The 16784-nt window shown below is 43.3% G+C and overlaps 1 protein-coding gene across 2 annotated transcripts in view; it reads left to right on the plus strand.

Annotated features, from left to right (window-relative positions):
* Positions 1–16784, plus strand: part of LOC147596756 (protein mono-ADP-ribosyltransferase PARP8-like) — a 175092-nt gene that overhangs the window by 41319 nt on the left and 116989 nt on the right. For both annotated transcript variants that reach the window (XM_086769533.1, XM_086769532.1), the window contains exon 3: positions 4465–4502. In XM_086769533.1, the coding sequence (XP_086625659.1) occupies positions 4465–4502 (38 nt within the window). The remainder of the gene's footprint in view (positions 1–4464; positions 4503–16784) is intronic.

Consider the following 16784-nt stretch of genomic DNA (forward strand, 5'->3'; position numbering starts at 1 on the left):
TAAAAATTGGCCAATTCCCCATTGTTTACCCACCTTAAAAGTTAAAGATTGAAAGAAAAAATTATTTTCAGCTTTCCCTGTGGCACTAATTATGTCTACATGCTTTTTACTCAATTTTCTTCTACAAGTATTTAAAACTGAACAGGTAGCTCCAGTATCAACTAGAAAATCCATGGTTTGGGTCCCCAGCTGGATTGTAACCAGGGGTTCTGCTGGGGAAATTCTCCCCCAATCCTCTTCATACTTCTGATAAAGGCATCTGCTGTGCTGCCAGTTTTGTTTCTTTTTCAGAATAAGGACATTTGTTTCTCCAATGCCACCCTTCTTTACACTTTGCACACTGATTTTTCCCAATCTCTTTCCTAATGCAGTTATTTTATCCATTCCTCTACCACACCCCCGACCTCATCCCCGGTTTGTTCCCCTACTGCTTGTCAAAGTGGGGGGGCAGGGGGGAGGGCCTTGAACCACTTCTTGTTCTGCCTGGCTTTGTTGGCTTCCAGTTCTCCCTGCAATAGGACTGAATCCCTCATAATTCAACTGTCCCACTCTATAGCTTCCACCAGGGGTTCGGTGTTCTGCCCCCTTTTCTATTGCTTCATTTGTTAAACCTGCATCAACACTTAAAGACAACACATAAATTTAACACATAAATTCTAACACATAAATTCTATGTCCTTCTCTTCACCACTTCACCACTTCCTATGCTACAAGGAGAACAAGATCTTTTCAACCTTTTTCCTTTTTTTCTTTCTCTAATGCCAAAACCATCGGATCCTTGGGGACATATCCACAAGCTTTCTGCCACTCGGGATGATTTCCCAAAGTAAAGAACAAATCAACATAGGGGACCACATCTCACTTTCCTTCCCTTCTACAAGATAACATCAACTGTAAAATATTCTATCAATTTTTTCCTAGTCATTTGGTCTCCCCTTATATCCTCTCAATGTTTAAGAACACATCCCAGTGGAGACTTCATTAATATTTCCCCTACCATCGAGGTAGACATAGAAGGTATGTGTTTTCCCATATTTTACAAAAGAGTTTCTGGTACCAAAAAGACAATAATACTGTTCTACAGACAAAGTCAATCCCATCACCAAGGAAAGTTTAAAACCCCAAATGCAATGCTGTATAACATTCAAGTCCCGCAACACATGCATACAGACTTCAAAAACCAGCATTGAAGCAACAATTACCAGCTTGTAAATCACTTCTAAAACACCCTGGGGCCCCTTTCCAAGCTATGTACAAACCTTACCAATACCCGGGTCAACCCTACCCCACGAAGCTTTTGCCGCGATTTACGGGTAGGCAACTTTTACCCTTTTAGCCCAATCCTGCGAAGCTCTTGCCGCGACTTATGGGCAGGCACCCCTTTACCTTCCCTTACCAAGGTACCTTTTCATCCCAACCCTGCGAAGCTCTCGCCACGACTTACGGGTGGGTACCCCTTCAAATTAAAAATAAGAATGCCTTTACCTTTTCCCAGGGATCTTGCTTCGAGCTCTTCGGTCCAGGGATCGGAGGTTCTCCTCGAGAATCCTTCGGTGCTGGCTGGAGATCTTGTGATCCCTCGGATCCGTCAAGGTTCAGAAGCAGAGTCCCACCTGGGTCGCCAGAAACTGTCACCGAAATTGGGAATCAAACTCCTTAACACCAGTGTAGCATTAAGAAGCAGGCATTCTTTATTGCGGCACCGGATGCACGGGGGATCCTTCCACCTAGCGTGCATGCCAGTCTGGAAATCTGGACAGAATATATTTAGTGATTTCATGCATAATCATTAATAATTCCTGGAATACTAATACATAATCATTAGTTTTCCTAGAAATCATTATAATATTCCCCACCCACTTGCGCATGCTCAGTCTTTTGAGTTGAGAGTCTTTTGGTGGTCTTGAGGGTCATCGGAGCGCCCCCTCCTCAAATTCGCTGGTCGAATCCCTCCTTAAAATCTCCATATATGGTCTTGGGAACAGGTCGCGTTGCTCCTTGATTTTCTGGCTCCAAAGTGATGGCTCAGGGCCTATCTTCACAGCTGGTGTTTGAGGCCTACCTTTGTTCTGCCACTCTTCTTAATTACCCCAGACATGCTAGGCTAACTTCTAACAAATGAGATGTTGTAACAGTTCTAAGACCCCCTGTTCCCTCTAAGAACAGATTGATTTAATATAAAATCTAACCCATGTAACTACAGTTTTTATAGCTAGCAAGAATCACCTTATATTGATATTTAATTTTCAAAAATCATATTCTAAAATTATACTGATTAGTCATTTTATCATAACAGTTCAGCAACGGGCAATCGTACCAGGGTTTGTCGTCATCAGTGGGTGATCGCATCAGGGTTTGTCTTCGGCAGTGGCAATTGCGTTGGTGTTTGGCTTCAGCGGTGGGTGATTGCAGTGAGGGCTTGTCTCAACAGTCCTTTTATCCCTGCTCAAGGGCTGCGGCTTCTGACCAGCTGCATGTCTTCATATTTCTGTACCTGTGCACACACTTCACCACCCTGGCCTCGCTCTTCACACAATTGTTACATAAATCACAAACAAGACGTCTCTGTGGCCTTGCAGTGGTCCTTTTCTTGTCTAGCAGTCAGAGGAATCTCCCACTTAGATAAACAATTCCAAAACAGAGGTCTCTGTGGTCCTTTATCTTATCTGGTAGTTGGAGGAATTTCTTGCTTGACTAAGCAATCCTTTCAGACAAAAACTCTACAGTTCAGTCTCTCATAGGAGTAATTCCTGAGTTCTAGAAAGATTTTCCTTTTCTTAGAATAAAAGTCCACACTTGAAGATAATCCTGTATAACAATAGTCAAACAAACCTATACACAGCAATTTTGGAGGCAGCAAAGAGATGTTGCAAGCAGTCACTCTAAAAGAATAAGACTGAAGTACTTATTTTGGTAGTAGAAGGAAGAAGTCATGGTTACAAACACAATGTCTCGAAGATAATTTTTGGTAGGAATAGGCCCTTAGTTAACTTCTTAGGGGCTTTTTTGGTGGATTTTTTTTTTGCACCACAGGACAAAATTCTCCACACATGACTGCATTGAGATATAACATTTCCTTATTTTGGAATATTTAATTCTGACTTGACTGAGGCTATCAAGAGTTGCGTGGCTAAATCTGTTGTCAGCTGTAATAAACACTCTGCTTCAATTTATGTGAACATTTGCAGCTGTTGAAGAAACAGGCATCTTTGCTTCTTAGTCAAACAATACATAAAATGAATTATGCTAGAATAGATTATATGCAAAAACAGGTGACAGAGCTGTGTGCAGTAATAGATTGACTTATGGAAGAAAGTATGAGACCTACTTTTTTGTATTGATTGCCTCTTCCAGTCATTGGATAGTGAAAGTAGACCTCATTTAACAGAAGTCCTTGAGAGAGAAAAAAAAAAGAAAAATCCATAGTTTTATTTTATAATCTACATGGAAGTTATATGAATGTAATTTAGAAAGATCCACTGAATCAATTTTCAGCAATGTACAATAAATACCAAAATTTATTGAAGACTGTGCCATCTTGCCATTGTCTATCTGCTTAACTCACTACAGACATGAACACACATCATGTGTTATTTAAATGTGTGGGTTGACACATACAATTTATAGGATTTAGAAGTGGAAAGAACATGAATTATACAACAGAAAGCTTTCAGTGTGCTACAGAGTTTAATGTTTTTAATGCAAAATTAAGACACACATTAACCTTAAAAAAAAAAACAAAGGGACTTGGTGGGTACTTAGATAACTGAGCAGACCTTCATGCCCATTTGTCTTGCTCTTAGCAGTGAGTTTTGTGAACATCTCATTGGGTGGTAGGGAAAGCACATGTGGGCTGAGCTGGACATCACTGGAACAGTATGTTTGTATGTCCGTTTTCTGATGAAACAGATTCAGGTAATCCATGTAGTGAAGCTACCCTTTAGTGTGACCATGGCTCGCTCAAATTTGATTTGAACTCAGCATGATGAAGAGGTAGAGGTGTCAAATAAGATTGTCACAGCTGTTATAGATATGGGGGTTTGATGAGAGGAAGGAGTCCAAACCATACAGAGCCTTTGCTGAGACTAACAGGAATGTACAGAAGTACTACTGAGCCTTGAGTGAACCCCAGAAACAGATGCAGAGAAAACTGGGCTTTTCTAGTTCTTATGTTCAAAGAGAAACTTTTTATTTTTTTTTAAGCATAAGTACAGACATTGTGAAATATTACTCTAAAGTGAATATAATGTAGTCTTGATATTCTTTTTACGAAGGTTGAAATAGGGATGTGCCAGTTTAGCAAAGTAGGCTTTCAAAATGGGCATGACATTTTTTTTTAGCTGCACACTTCAAAGTTACCTTCTGTCCTGGAAACTGTCATACATACATAATACAGGATCAAGAAATGAATCTTATGCCAGCAGTTAATGTTGTTGTTATTAATTCTGTTGTTTCTTTTTACAGTGTATCCTATTCAGTGCATGTCTCTGAGGATTACCCAGGTACAGTGCAATGTTCTTGTTCATAACACTTGTATGCATGTTACTGCAATTTGCAATATTCAGATGAGAATTTCTGAAAGGGTGTTAATGTCTTCTAGGTACATCCTTGTGCTAATCATTTTCCATTAGTTAGATTATTTTCATAGTAATTTCTCCTTTTCAGGCATCATTTATCAACTGGGTCAGGGTGAGAAAACCTAGTTCACGAGTTTACAGAGACCGGAGCTTGTGATGCTTTCCATGTATGGAGCCAACATTGATAGGAGTGAGAAAGTGCTCAACTCCTCTTTGGCATGGTAGATAAAGCTTGATCTTTCAAGAAGCTGCACAGTCTGGCATGGGGCCAGCAAAGCACTTCTATGTTAGATCTTAATGAGACTACTCATATTCTTAAAGTTAAGCCTGTGGACTGTACATTGAAGCTTCTCAGGGTCTGTTGCAGACAACGGTTTGTGTATGGGTATGCCTTTGGTAACATAAGCTTGCAAAGCTGTTCCCAGCTGTTCAGTCCTGCCTCCCTGTCATACCCTGAGCTGGGTTGGCAAAAGCATTTGTATTACCATATGGCCAATCCAGACAAGGAGAATTATCCATATGAAAGACAATCAGGAAAGAGCAAAAGTTAGTTTTCAGCTAGCTTGTTTCCCTGATTCCCTTCACAAAGAGACTGCACAGATAATTCAGGTGGCACAGAGGTTAGCAGAAGCAGAAGAGGGAAGCAAGGGTGAGGGCAGACAGGCACTGTGCAAGTAAAAGTACATGGTAGTACTGTTGAATTATACCACATTGTGTATTTTGCACCTGGGAGTATTTAATAGTGTAAGTACCACAAATTATATGAAACCCTCTGGCCTTTTTTTATCATTATCCATAACATAACATCTCTGTAATATTTCTAAAATAAATATTTCTTGTTTCTTTTAGAATTTCTAAAGAAGTGAAGCTTTGATCTTCTTCACTGATAAGCAGGAGTAGACTATGTCTGTTCAAAACACCAGTGTTTGAAGCAGATGCAGAGAGAAATCAGCATCAGCAGTGATGCTAAATACAATGGATTATGTGAAAGAATGCTCACAACCTTTGTGAGAGATATTTTTTTTTCACCAGTAAAAACTGGAGGAAAACCTGCTCCTAATAATAGTCTATTCAACATGTAGTAAGCAGAGAAATTGAGATTCATAAAATACAGTCATACCAGTGATAAATTGATTCGTTGATTACTCCATTGACCTGACAATGAAAGGAGGGACAAATAGTTGAAAAAAATCTGCATCATATTTTATTAACAGTTTGTTTTGTTAGATGTCAGTAATGGATTTATTCATTTCAGGAATTAAGCTATTATGAAGGCACTGAACTTGATCTCTATGAAACCCTAAACTAAATGGCAAGCTGGAGCACTGAACCAGCAGTTACTCCCATAGCACATAAGATCTCATCTGGCAAACTCTTCTGTCTGTCAGACCTCAAACTTCCCTTGCAGATGCTGTTTGCAGCATGCCCTGATGGCCTACAAGCCTGAGTGACTTTGGTGGCTCTAAAACCTAATGAATATTCTCTTCCATCACCCACTATATTTTAAAACCAGATAGAATTTGAACGTTTTACACTATAGCTAACTTGGCGAGGGAGGGTAAACCAGCTGTGCATGTTTACTGATTAAAAATCTAACCCTTCAAGCCTTTGGAAGAGCTGATTTCATTCATATCTCAAGCTTTTGCAGTATGTATGTTTGCTTTGTGATGAAGAGATGTTTAGTGTGTTAGGAAAGATAATGACTCTGCCATTTTACAGCTTTGATCCTAAAAATACTCGCTTTGACGTGGTGAGCCAGATTCTTTGTCTCCTCTTTTTGTGCTAAATTTCTAACTTAACATTACTGCTGACTGTGGCTATCTCTTCTCTGGTATGTATTTTAAGGGATGTTTCAGGAACATGTCAGAGTGTGATGGTGTCAAACCTGGGAAGCTCTGTGCTGGTATCCTCAACTGGAAGATGATCTTCAAATATTGCTGCTAGTTGCTAGAGTTCAGAGCAGCATATGCTCATCAAATTAAATTTCTCACAGGATAAGTCTTTACAGATCAAGGTTGAAGTCCATTAGTGTGTAGCTATATCAAAGTTGTATCCTTTGGAGATTAAGAGTGTGTAATACACATTGGATCAAATTTGGAAATCTGTGAGAAGGCTGTCAGAGTTGATCATCAGATAAATTGCTAATGTATGCAATAAATATATGAAAATAGAAAAGATTAAGTTACCATAGAAATTATGTTCATTCAGTCGAAAGTGATACCACCACAAGTAAATTTTAGATATTATAAGAATAGCTTTGGGTACTGTGTATACTCTAGCTTCAGTTGTACCCGCCATTTCAGCGAAGTCACTGAGGCGAAGGGCTCCGAAGCAGAGGATCGCGCCGGGGGAACCCTTCCTAAAGCGGCCAAACCGCGAAGGCAAAACCGCAGGGAGAGAGAGGCTAACCCAGCCCTCTCCCCGCCTCCCCCCCTCCCACCCCGAGCGGGCCAGAGTGAGCCCCTGACGAGCGGCAGCTCTGACTCAGCGTGGGCGGGGACTACAGTGATGCCGGCCAAACCCCCCACGCACACAAGAGCAGCCCCCAGGGAACGGGAGCGACCAGGAGCGTGGCGCGTCAGTTTGCGCGGGCAGGGCGTAGTCCCCTCTTCTGGCTCCAGAGGATACTTAACTGGTAGTCACTGCCCTCCCATTAGAGGACCCAGCTATGGTTTCCACTTGCCCGAGAGCCATCGCCAGAATGGATGTGGCGACCCAGACGGCGCTCCCACACAAAGACGTAGCCGTCCAGGTCTCTGGCTGCAGGGAGTGCCTGAGCCTGTCACTTGTGCCGGAGGGCAGCAGAGACAACAGCTGTTTTCCGTGTTACCAGGTGGATGATCTGCTCAGCCTGGTGGCAGAGCTGAAAGAGGAAGTGGAAAGGCTGAGTATCAGGGAGCTTGAGAGGGAGATAGATTAGTGGAGCCACACCCTACTATCCCTGAGGCCAAGGCAGCAGATGGAGGCTCCACAAGAAGCAGAGGATCCCCTATCCTCTTGCCACCATGCAGAAGGAGGAGACCTAAGAGACGGAGGGGAATGGAAAGAGATCCCTGCCCAGGGCAGCAGGGGAGCGCCCTCCTGGCTTCCCTCACCTCCCCAGTTGCCTTACACAACAGTTATGGGGCTCTGGAACTTGAGGGCCAGGCAAATGAGGATGTGGGGAGGTCCATCCAGGGGGTTGCCTAGGGTGAGTCAGTCAGTCCCACGCATTATGACTGCTGCTGTTAAGAAAAAAAGGAGGGTAATTGTCGTAGGTGATTCCCTTCAGAGGGGAACAGAGGGGCCCCTATGCCAATCAGACCCATCCCACAGGGAAGTCTGCTACCTCCCTGGGGCCCGGGTCAGAGACATTATTAGGAAACTTCCTGGCCTGGTACAACCCTCTGATTATTACCCGCTATTGGTTATGCAGGTTGGCAGCAATGAGGTTGCAGAGAGAAGCCCAAGAGTGATCAAAAGGGACTTCAAGGGCACTGGGGCGATTGGTTGAAGGATCAGGAGCACAGGTTGTGTTTTCCTCAGTCCTGTCAGTGTAAGGGAAGAATACTGAGAGGAACAGGAAAACTCAACTGACTAATGTGTGGTTCAGGGGCTGGTGCAATTGGTGGAAATTTGGGTTTTTTGATCATGGGGAGGTTTACAAGGCACCGGGCCTGCTGGCAGCAGCAGGAGTTCGACTGTCTCCAAGGGGGAAAAGGAGAAATGTTTTTACAAATACATGAACAACAAAAAGAGAGCCAAAGAGAAACTCCATCCTTTATTGGATGCGGAGGGTGACGCGTGGATCAAACTCTACAACTCGGAGAGAGTTATAAAGCAGGCATGTTTATTCGGCGCCGGGTGCGTGGGGGATCGCTCCTCCGAAAGCACGCACACCGACAGCACATTTTTCAAAAAATTTATATGGTACAGGTATACATATTCATAGAATTGCACTATACAGACATACATATGCATAAGTGAGGCGGGGTTATTAAAAAAAACACTTGCGTTAGCATTTCAGATCTGTCTCTGGTGGTCGTTTACTTCTTCAGGGGTCTTATCTTCCTCTAGATGAACTTTAGTCATTCACCCATGCTCTCCTTTCACTTGGTGATTTCAGCAGTTTCCCGACTTCTGACCGAATTTGTGGTGGAACTAACATTCCATCCTTTGCTAGACATATTAATCCTTGACAAATACCAGTCCCTGATAAGCTTAAGTGAGTTTCAAGGCAAACAGGATTGTTAGGCATTGTCTAGCAGACAGTCTCTTAAATCAAGCAATATTTTAACCGTTAACTCCCTGTATCAATTCCCCCCTTTTCTTTCCCCTAAGCAAATTCTTTTGCTGTTAAAAGTGCTTCATTATATTTCATTACTGTTTTTAAGGCCCATATTTGTTCAGCAAGCTTCTTCAGTTTGTACCAAAAGATAAGATTTACTACTGTTAACATTGCCATGACTATCAGTAATATCAGTATTGGGTGGGTCAGTATGTTTAAGATCTTGGTAGCAGATGGGGAATAACCCATGAACTCATCCCACCAATAGTGCTCTCCGTCTGACTTCACTCGTTCCATTATTTGGTGTATTCTTTCTGCATCATGTCGGATAGTAATTAAAGTATTTCGGCCACTTTCCTGGACTTGCTTTATCAATCTCTCTAAATTTTCATGATGCAGTAGTTCCCTTACCAGAGCAAGATTCATTCCAATAGGGGTGGGCTGCAAATCTTGAATCAATTCATGACTAGATCGTATCAATTGATAGGTAATGACAGGAGCAGTATAATTAAAATCACATCCTGTGAGACTAATAAATTACAGATGCAAATATTTGAATGGTTACTCATGTCCACTATTAGGTCATCAACTTGTACAAAATCACATAGAGTCCTTAAACAAACACATCCCATACCCCTGTAAATTACAATGGTTTCTAGGGTTTCATTGGGGTGTATCTCAAAGTGACAAACATTTTGTTCCGTATCCAGACAAATATCCTGCGCTTTTATGGTATTACCTTCACAAATAAATCCCTGTTGGTCTCGCACAGCACAGGCCTCGACATCAATGGTTTGCCATTTCTTTCCATTTTTCATAGCCCATACTCTATGTTCTAAGGGATACAGTACAGCTCCATGGTGATTTAATCCTAGTGCAACAATCGGATATATATTGTACACCAAGGCTTTATATACAGTTAGTACAAAGGCTGTGGCTGTGTTGCTAGTAGGGTCAAAGGTAAAATTAATTAAGTGCCACCATGACTGGAATTTCTTTTCAAATTCAGTTGCATTATCCCAAATTACCTTTTGGATTTCTCTTGGCAGAATTCCGTCCTCTCCTTCCCTGATGATTGCAGCTGCTATTGATTGTATCCATAACTGAGCTTGGATACAACTGAGTGCTTTAGAAATATTAGTTTGAACTATGTCTAACGCATCTACAATTAATTCATTATCCTTTTCATTAAGCTTTTCCCATTGTGGTAATGCATTTGCCATAAGCCATTGACTGTTTCCTAAAGTGAGGAGAGAAGATCTTAAAGGGTATTGTATTTTGTTCAAATCACTGATTGCCGTGGTGAGTTTGTTCTTTATTATCTCAGTATCTATACTATTCAGAACTTCCAGTCTTGTTCCTAATGCACCAGTCAAATCTCTCTTTGTTCTCATCTGGGTTCTATTATATACCCCTGTCATCCATCTCGCATATGAGGGTTTTAGAAATGGTGTGCAGGCCGGTTGAATGGTGGAGATATTGTTCTGCATCGACAGTTCAACTTGTTTAAGAGACCACGTTGGATTAAATATTACCTGTTGTTGGCCGATATATTTAATTACATATGGCCCTGTTGGATACACATATGGTTCCAACTGCTTGGGCTCTGCAAAACTTGATTCAGTAGCCTGAGTCAGAGTAGTGTAAGTAGGAGGAGTAGTGATCCTTTTCGGTATCTGTAACCAAAATCTGAAAGATAAAGCTTGATTCTCCTTTTGAGTTGCCCCCAAACATACAATAGACACTGTTTGAGTTACATTGAAGGGATACCAACAAATCTCCTTTCCTCTGCATGCCATTTCACCTATCTCGAATCCCAGTTCCCAATTGTGGGGGTTCCTGACCGTAATTTGAGTTAAGAGAGGAGGTGGATTATTTACATTAAGGAGTCTACAACCTATCTAAACCTCCTTTCCTTCTTCAACCATCCAGGTATAGATTGAATTTATTCTTTCTTCTCCAGCTGGTTCCAGTGTCATGTTGTTATTATATACTACAACAGTTGCCAAATTCATCCCTTTCAGATCTTTTCCCTCACTTCCCATATACTCAAAATGAGCATTTGTCCAAGGCCATTCCCAAGCACTCACTAAGTTACAGTTCAGCAGAGTCATGAGAATGCGCATCATCGTTTTTGGATGTGAAGCTTTAATGGTCCCATAGGGGTCGATTCCCATCGTGGCTTAGGAGCTTTCTTCACTCTGGTGTGATGCACCCATGAGGTCTGTTCTTTAATCTTGATTGCTGTATGGGATGTCAGCAGCACCTGGAATGGGCCTTCCCACTTTGGTTCCAAAGGTGAATCTGTAAAGGACTTAACATACACATAATCGCCAGGTTTAACATCATGCCCCGGCCCATCAAGACCTCGGGCTCTGGTTCCTAAGACCAGTTTCTCTACCTCTTGAAGTTGTTTCTGCAAACTTATCACATAATCAGATAATGTTTCATCTCCAATCTGAGTTGATATTCCTGCCTGTATGATATAGGGCCTCCCGTACAATATTTCAAAAGGACTCAATCCTTCTTTAGTTCTGGGCTTTGTTCTGATCCTCAGGAGTGCCAAAGTTAAAGATTGTGGCCAAGATAACCCGACCTCTTGCCCTAGTCTTACAATCTGTAACTTAATTAAGTGATTCATCTTTTCCACTTGACCACTTGCTTGTGGTCTATATGAAGTATGTAACTGCCAATCTGCCTAAGAACTTACTAACTTGTTGAACAAATTTTGCAATAAAATGTGGTCCCCTATCTGAGGAGATTGTTGCAGGAATCCCGAATCTCAGTACAATTTCTTGTAATAATGCTTTAGTTACCTCTCTAGCTTTATTGGTTCGGCAAGGGAATGCTTCTGGCCAGCCTGAAAAGGTGTCTGTCAGGACTAACAGATAGCAGAACCTCCCTTTTCTTGGGAGTTCTGAGAAATCAATTTGCCATTGCTGCCCTGGATAGTTTCCTTTCCCTATTTGTCCGAGTTGGACTTTAGGGCTTGTCTTAAGATTATTCTGCAAACATATTTCACACTGCTGTGTCACTTGTTTAACAGTAGTGCAGAGGTTCCGGGCAGCTATACGCTGACTCAGGTATTTATACAATGCTTCAGCTCCCCAATGGGATTTTCTGTGTTCTGCCATAACTATGGCCCACAATAATGCAAATGGAATTATAATTCTGCCTCGTGGAGTCTTTGCCCACCTACCCTTCTCTATTTTTCCACCTAAATCTTCAACTAATTTTTGATCCTCTTTGGAATACTTGGGTTCACAATCAATTTGTGCTGACGCGGAAGTCACGGACACTGCTGACGACCAATATGATCAAGCAAATGCCAATTTATTGTTGATACATCCCGGTTAATATAGCCCTTCTAGTTCCGTATCATGCGCAAGCTCTCTACTAATTGGCTAACTATATCATGCACGCGCTCTTAGCTAAAATATGATTCATTAAGTCTCTATGTTCACGCGCACGGCTCTCTCCACCTGCACCCCGCTTCATGTTCAGCCCCCAGTCACGTATGCCAGCTGTTTTCCTTCTTCTCAAGGTTGCTTCATTTACTTTCTCACAGGAAGCTTCATTACTTTCTCACAGGCAGCCTCATTATTTTCTCACAGGTGGCTTCAGTACTTTCTCACAGGCAGGTTCAGCGATGTCCTTGAGGCCTGCTGCTCACAAACATAACAATTCCATTCGGTCTGGATTGTTCACTAAGTGCCCCTGATACTCCAGGTATCCAACAAATTTGTATTTTACCGTCTGGGACCAAAGACTGCACCTCTAATTCACCCCTTTCAGCCGCTCTTTTGGCTTCCCGATCCGCCATAGCATTGCCCAGTTCCTGAGCGGTATTTCCTTTCTGATGAGCCTTGCAATGCATGATGGCTACTTTTTTGGGTAGCTGCACTGCTTCCAGAAGCCTAAGAATTTCTTCAGCATATTTTATATGTTTCCCTTGGGTGGATAGGAGTCCCCTTTCTTTCCATATCGCCCCATGGGCATGGACTACCCCAAAAGCATATTTGGAGTCTGTCCAGATATTAATCTTCTTGCCTTTAGCTAGTTCCAACACTCGGGTTAAAGCTATTATTTCTGCCTTTTGTGCCGAGGTATTTGGGGCAAGGGCTGCAGATTCTATTACCTGATCCATAGTGGTTACCGCATACCCTGCTTTGCGGACGCCCTGTCGAACAAAGCTGCTTCCATCTGTGTACCAAGAGTCTTCAGCATCCTCCAGTGGCTCCTCTTTCAGGTCCGGTCAGCTGGAATAGACTGCTTCAATCGTTTCCAGGCAGTCATGTGATAGTGGTTCTCCTGTGGTTCCGCTGAGGAAAGATGCTGGGTTGACAACGTTAGTAACCACTATTTCCACATCATTCTGTTCCACCAGAACGGCCTGGTATTTAAGGAACCTTTGTGGTGAAAGCCAGTGCCCCCCTTTTATCTCTAATACTGTGGATACAGTATGAGATATCAACACTGTAATCTTTTGGCCTAATGCCAATTTACGTGTTTCTTGGATATTTAGCACCAATGCTGCTATCGCCCTTAGGAAGCTAGGCCAACCTTTACTTACTTCATCAAGTTGTTTGGAGAAGTATGCCACTGCCCTTCCATATGGTCCCAAGTTTTGGGCTAGGATTCCCAGGGCTATTCCCTGCTTCTCGTGAGAGAACAGCCAGAATGGCTTAGTAGTATCTGGTAACCCCAAGGCAGGGGCATCCATTAGCTTCCTCTTCAGTTGCTGGAATGCTTTTTCTGCCTCTCCTCATTCCAGGTGAGGTCTTTTGGATTACATTTCAACAGTTCATAAAGTGGCCTTACCAAGAGTCCATAGTTATATATGCATAGGCGACACCATCCCGTCATTCCTAAGAACATGCGGAGTTCTTTAGCTGTCTGTGGTGTCGTAGTTCAGCCCCGATCGGGACCAGACTACGCAGTCTCTCTCTCACTCCCCCCACCCTCCGAGAGAATAGGGAGAGATAATATAAGGAAAAACGGCTCGAGGTTTGAGATAAGGACAGGGAGAAATCCTTAAAGTTACCGTTACAGGCAAAACAGACTCGACTTGGGGAAAACTATTCATTTATTACTACAAACAGCAGAATAATGAGACAGAGAACAAGATAACCTCCCTCTACCCCTCCCTCTTCCCAAGCTTAACATTATGTCTACTACCTTCCCCTCCTGAGCATCACACAGGGGGGAAGAGGGAATGGGGGTTGCGGTCAGTTCATCATATGTTGTTTCACGCCGCTGCTTCATGGTTGGGGGAAGAACTCCTCACATTCCTCCCCTGCTCCGTTGTGGGGTCCCACCCCTACGCCACAGTCCTTCGTGGAACTGCTCCGGCGTGGGTCATCTCTTCCACGGGTGCAGTCCCTTCAGAACAGCTGTCCCAGTGGGCCCTCCACAGGCCACAGACACCTTCAGGCATCCACCTCCCCCGGTGTGGGGTCCTTCATGGCCTCCAAGTGGATCTCTGCTCCTCCGTGGACCTCCATGGGCTGCAGGGGGACAACCTGCTCCACCATGGTCGTCACCACAGGCTGCAGGGGAATCTTGGCCAGGAGCCGCATTACTCCTCCCCCTCCTTCTTGGTGTCTGCAGCCGTTCCTCACAACAGGCTGGTAGATGTCTCTCAGGATCTTTTTACATCTTATTCACTTCTCATCTCCTCTCCACTTCTTGCAGCCGGGCCGGATCAAGTCGGGCCCAGTCGGCTGCCTGGCGGGAGGCCAGAGGGTGAGGCCTGCAAGGCCCATGAGGCCTGCGCCTCCCCCTCTGCGCCTCTGCCCCTGCTCAGCTTCTTCACATCTTCTCTTCTCTCTCTTTTTTTTTTCTGTTTTCCCCTCCTTAAATAGATTATCGCAGAGGCATTATCACGGAACATTCTGCTACCAATCGGCTCGGCCTTGGCCAGCAGTGGGTCCGCCCTAGGCCTGGCCAAGTCCCCTGAACAAAGGGGAGCAACTTCTAGCAGTTTCCTACAGAAGCTACCACCTTAGGCCCCCCCTCACTAAACAAAACCACGACAGTGGTCAAGGAGTCTGACAGATGGCCTCCTTTCTTGCTGTTCCTAGGGTCCTTTGGCCAGCAGTTATCTCGTATCCGAGGTAAGTCACCTGCCGTTGAGCCACCTGCGCTTTCTGTGGAGAGACTCGATAGCCATTAAGTCCAAGGAAACTTAGCAGACTGACTGTCCATATTATACGTAGTTCTTTCGTTTCAGTGGCTATCAATAGATCATCTACATACTGTAATATTATTCCATTTCCATGTGGTCACTCCCACCGCTCTAAGTCTTTAGCTAATTGGTTTCTGAGAAGAGTGGGGCTATTCTTAAACCCCTGTGGTAACACAGTCCATGTCAGTTGTGTCTTTCTTTCAGAATCGGGGTTTTCTCATTCATATGCAAACAGCAGCTGGCTTTCTGGGCTCAAGGGTAGGCAAAAGAAGGCGTCCTTCAGGTCCAGTATGGTAAACCAGGCCAATTCAAGTGCCAATTTAGTTAATAATGTGTATGGGTTTGCTACGACAGGGTACAGATCTTCAACAATTTTATTAATAGCTCTGAGATCTTGTACTATTCTGTAACTACCATCTGACTTTTTGACTGGTAGAATGGAAGTGTTATACTCTGACTCACACTCTGTTAACAGCCTGTGTTTGATAAACCGGCTGATTATTGGTTGGATTCCTTCCCTATCCTCCGTCCTGAGGGGGTATTGCCTGATTCTTACAGGCTGTGCCCCTGGTTTGAGTCTGACTACTATTGGGGAGGCATTTTTCACTTTTCCTGGTATTTCTGAGGCCCATAACCCTGGATATACTTGGTTCTGGACTTCCTCAGGTATTCCTGAGTTAACAGGAATATCCGTATCTATGAGGGCCAAACTCAGAAGTTCAATTAGCTGGTCATTTCCCACTCAGAGTTCCACTTTTCCTTTTTCAAATTTTATTTCTGCCTTTAGTTGTTCCAATAGGTCTTGCCCTAATAGGGGTTTTGGCGAGTTAGGCATATATAAGAATTAGCGTATTCCCAATTGTTTTCCCGATTTAAATTTAAGAGGTTTCAAAAAGTACGCCTTCTCACTTTGGCCAGTAGCTTCCCTTACCATTACAAAGTCATCATCCATAGGTGTTAAAGCTTGGTTTAAAACCAAAAATGTTGCCCCAGTATCAACTAGAAATTCTATATTCTGTTGTTGTTTCCCTAGCTTTAATATAACCAGTGAATCTGCTAGGGTAGATTCCCCAGGTCCCCGTCAATCTTCTTTGGTGTGGGCCTGTATCCTTCCTTTCCCTTTTCTCTTTGGACATTCACTTTTCCAATGTCCCCTTTGTTTACACCACACACATTGGTCTCTTTCCAAAGGTCTCCCAGGTCCCACACCTCTAGATCCCTGACTCTCTTGTAGTGCCGCTACCAGCATCTGTTTATCCTTCCTCTGATCCTCCTCTTCTCTATTGCTAAACACTCTCCAAGCTTCATCTAACAGAGTCTCCAAATTTCTGCTCTCTGTCAGTCTTAATTTCTGCAGCTTCCTCCGAATATCTCTTGCTGACTGTCCTATAAATAGAGACACTAGCTGTTGTATTCCTATTTCCGACCCTGGGTCCAGAGGAGTGTGTCGCCTCATAGTGTTCTCGTAACTTGTCCAAGAATTCTGAGGGGGTTTCCTTCGGACCCTGTCGAACAGCATATAAGGCTGACTAGTTAATTGTTTTTGGGATGGCCCATTCCATTCCTCTTGCGACCCAATCCCTGTATTTATTCAGTAATTCCATATGGGCACTTCTATTAGGGTCCCAATGTGGGTCTTTTAAGGGGAAGTGATCTTTTATGTCCTCCCCTGTGTTCTTAATTTGGTCACTAGCTAAATCCTGGGCCGTCTTTAATATCAGTTGTTTTTCAGTTTCTGTCATGTGTTCCAGTA

This window comes from Chlamydotis macqueenii, chromosome W (assembly GCF_036417535.1).
Source record: "Chlamydotis macqueenii isolate bChlMac1 chromosome W, bChlMac1.mat, whole genome shotgun sequence".
Classification (NCBI taxonomy): Eukaryota; Metazoa; Chordata; class Aves; order Otidiformes; family Otididae; genus Chlamydotis; species Chlamydotis macqueenii.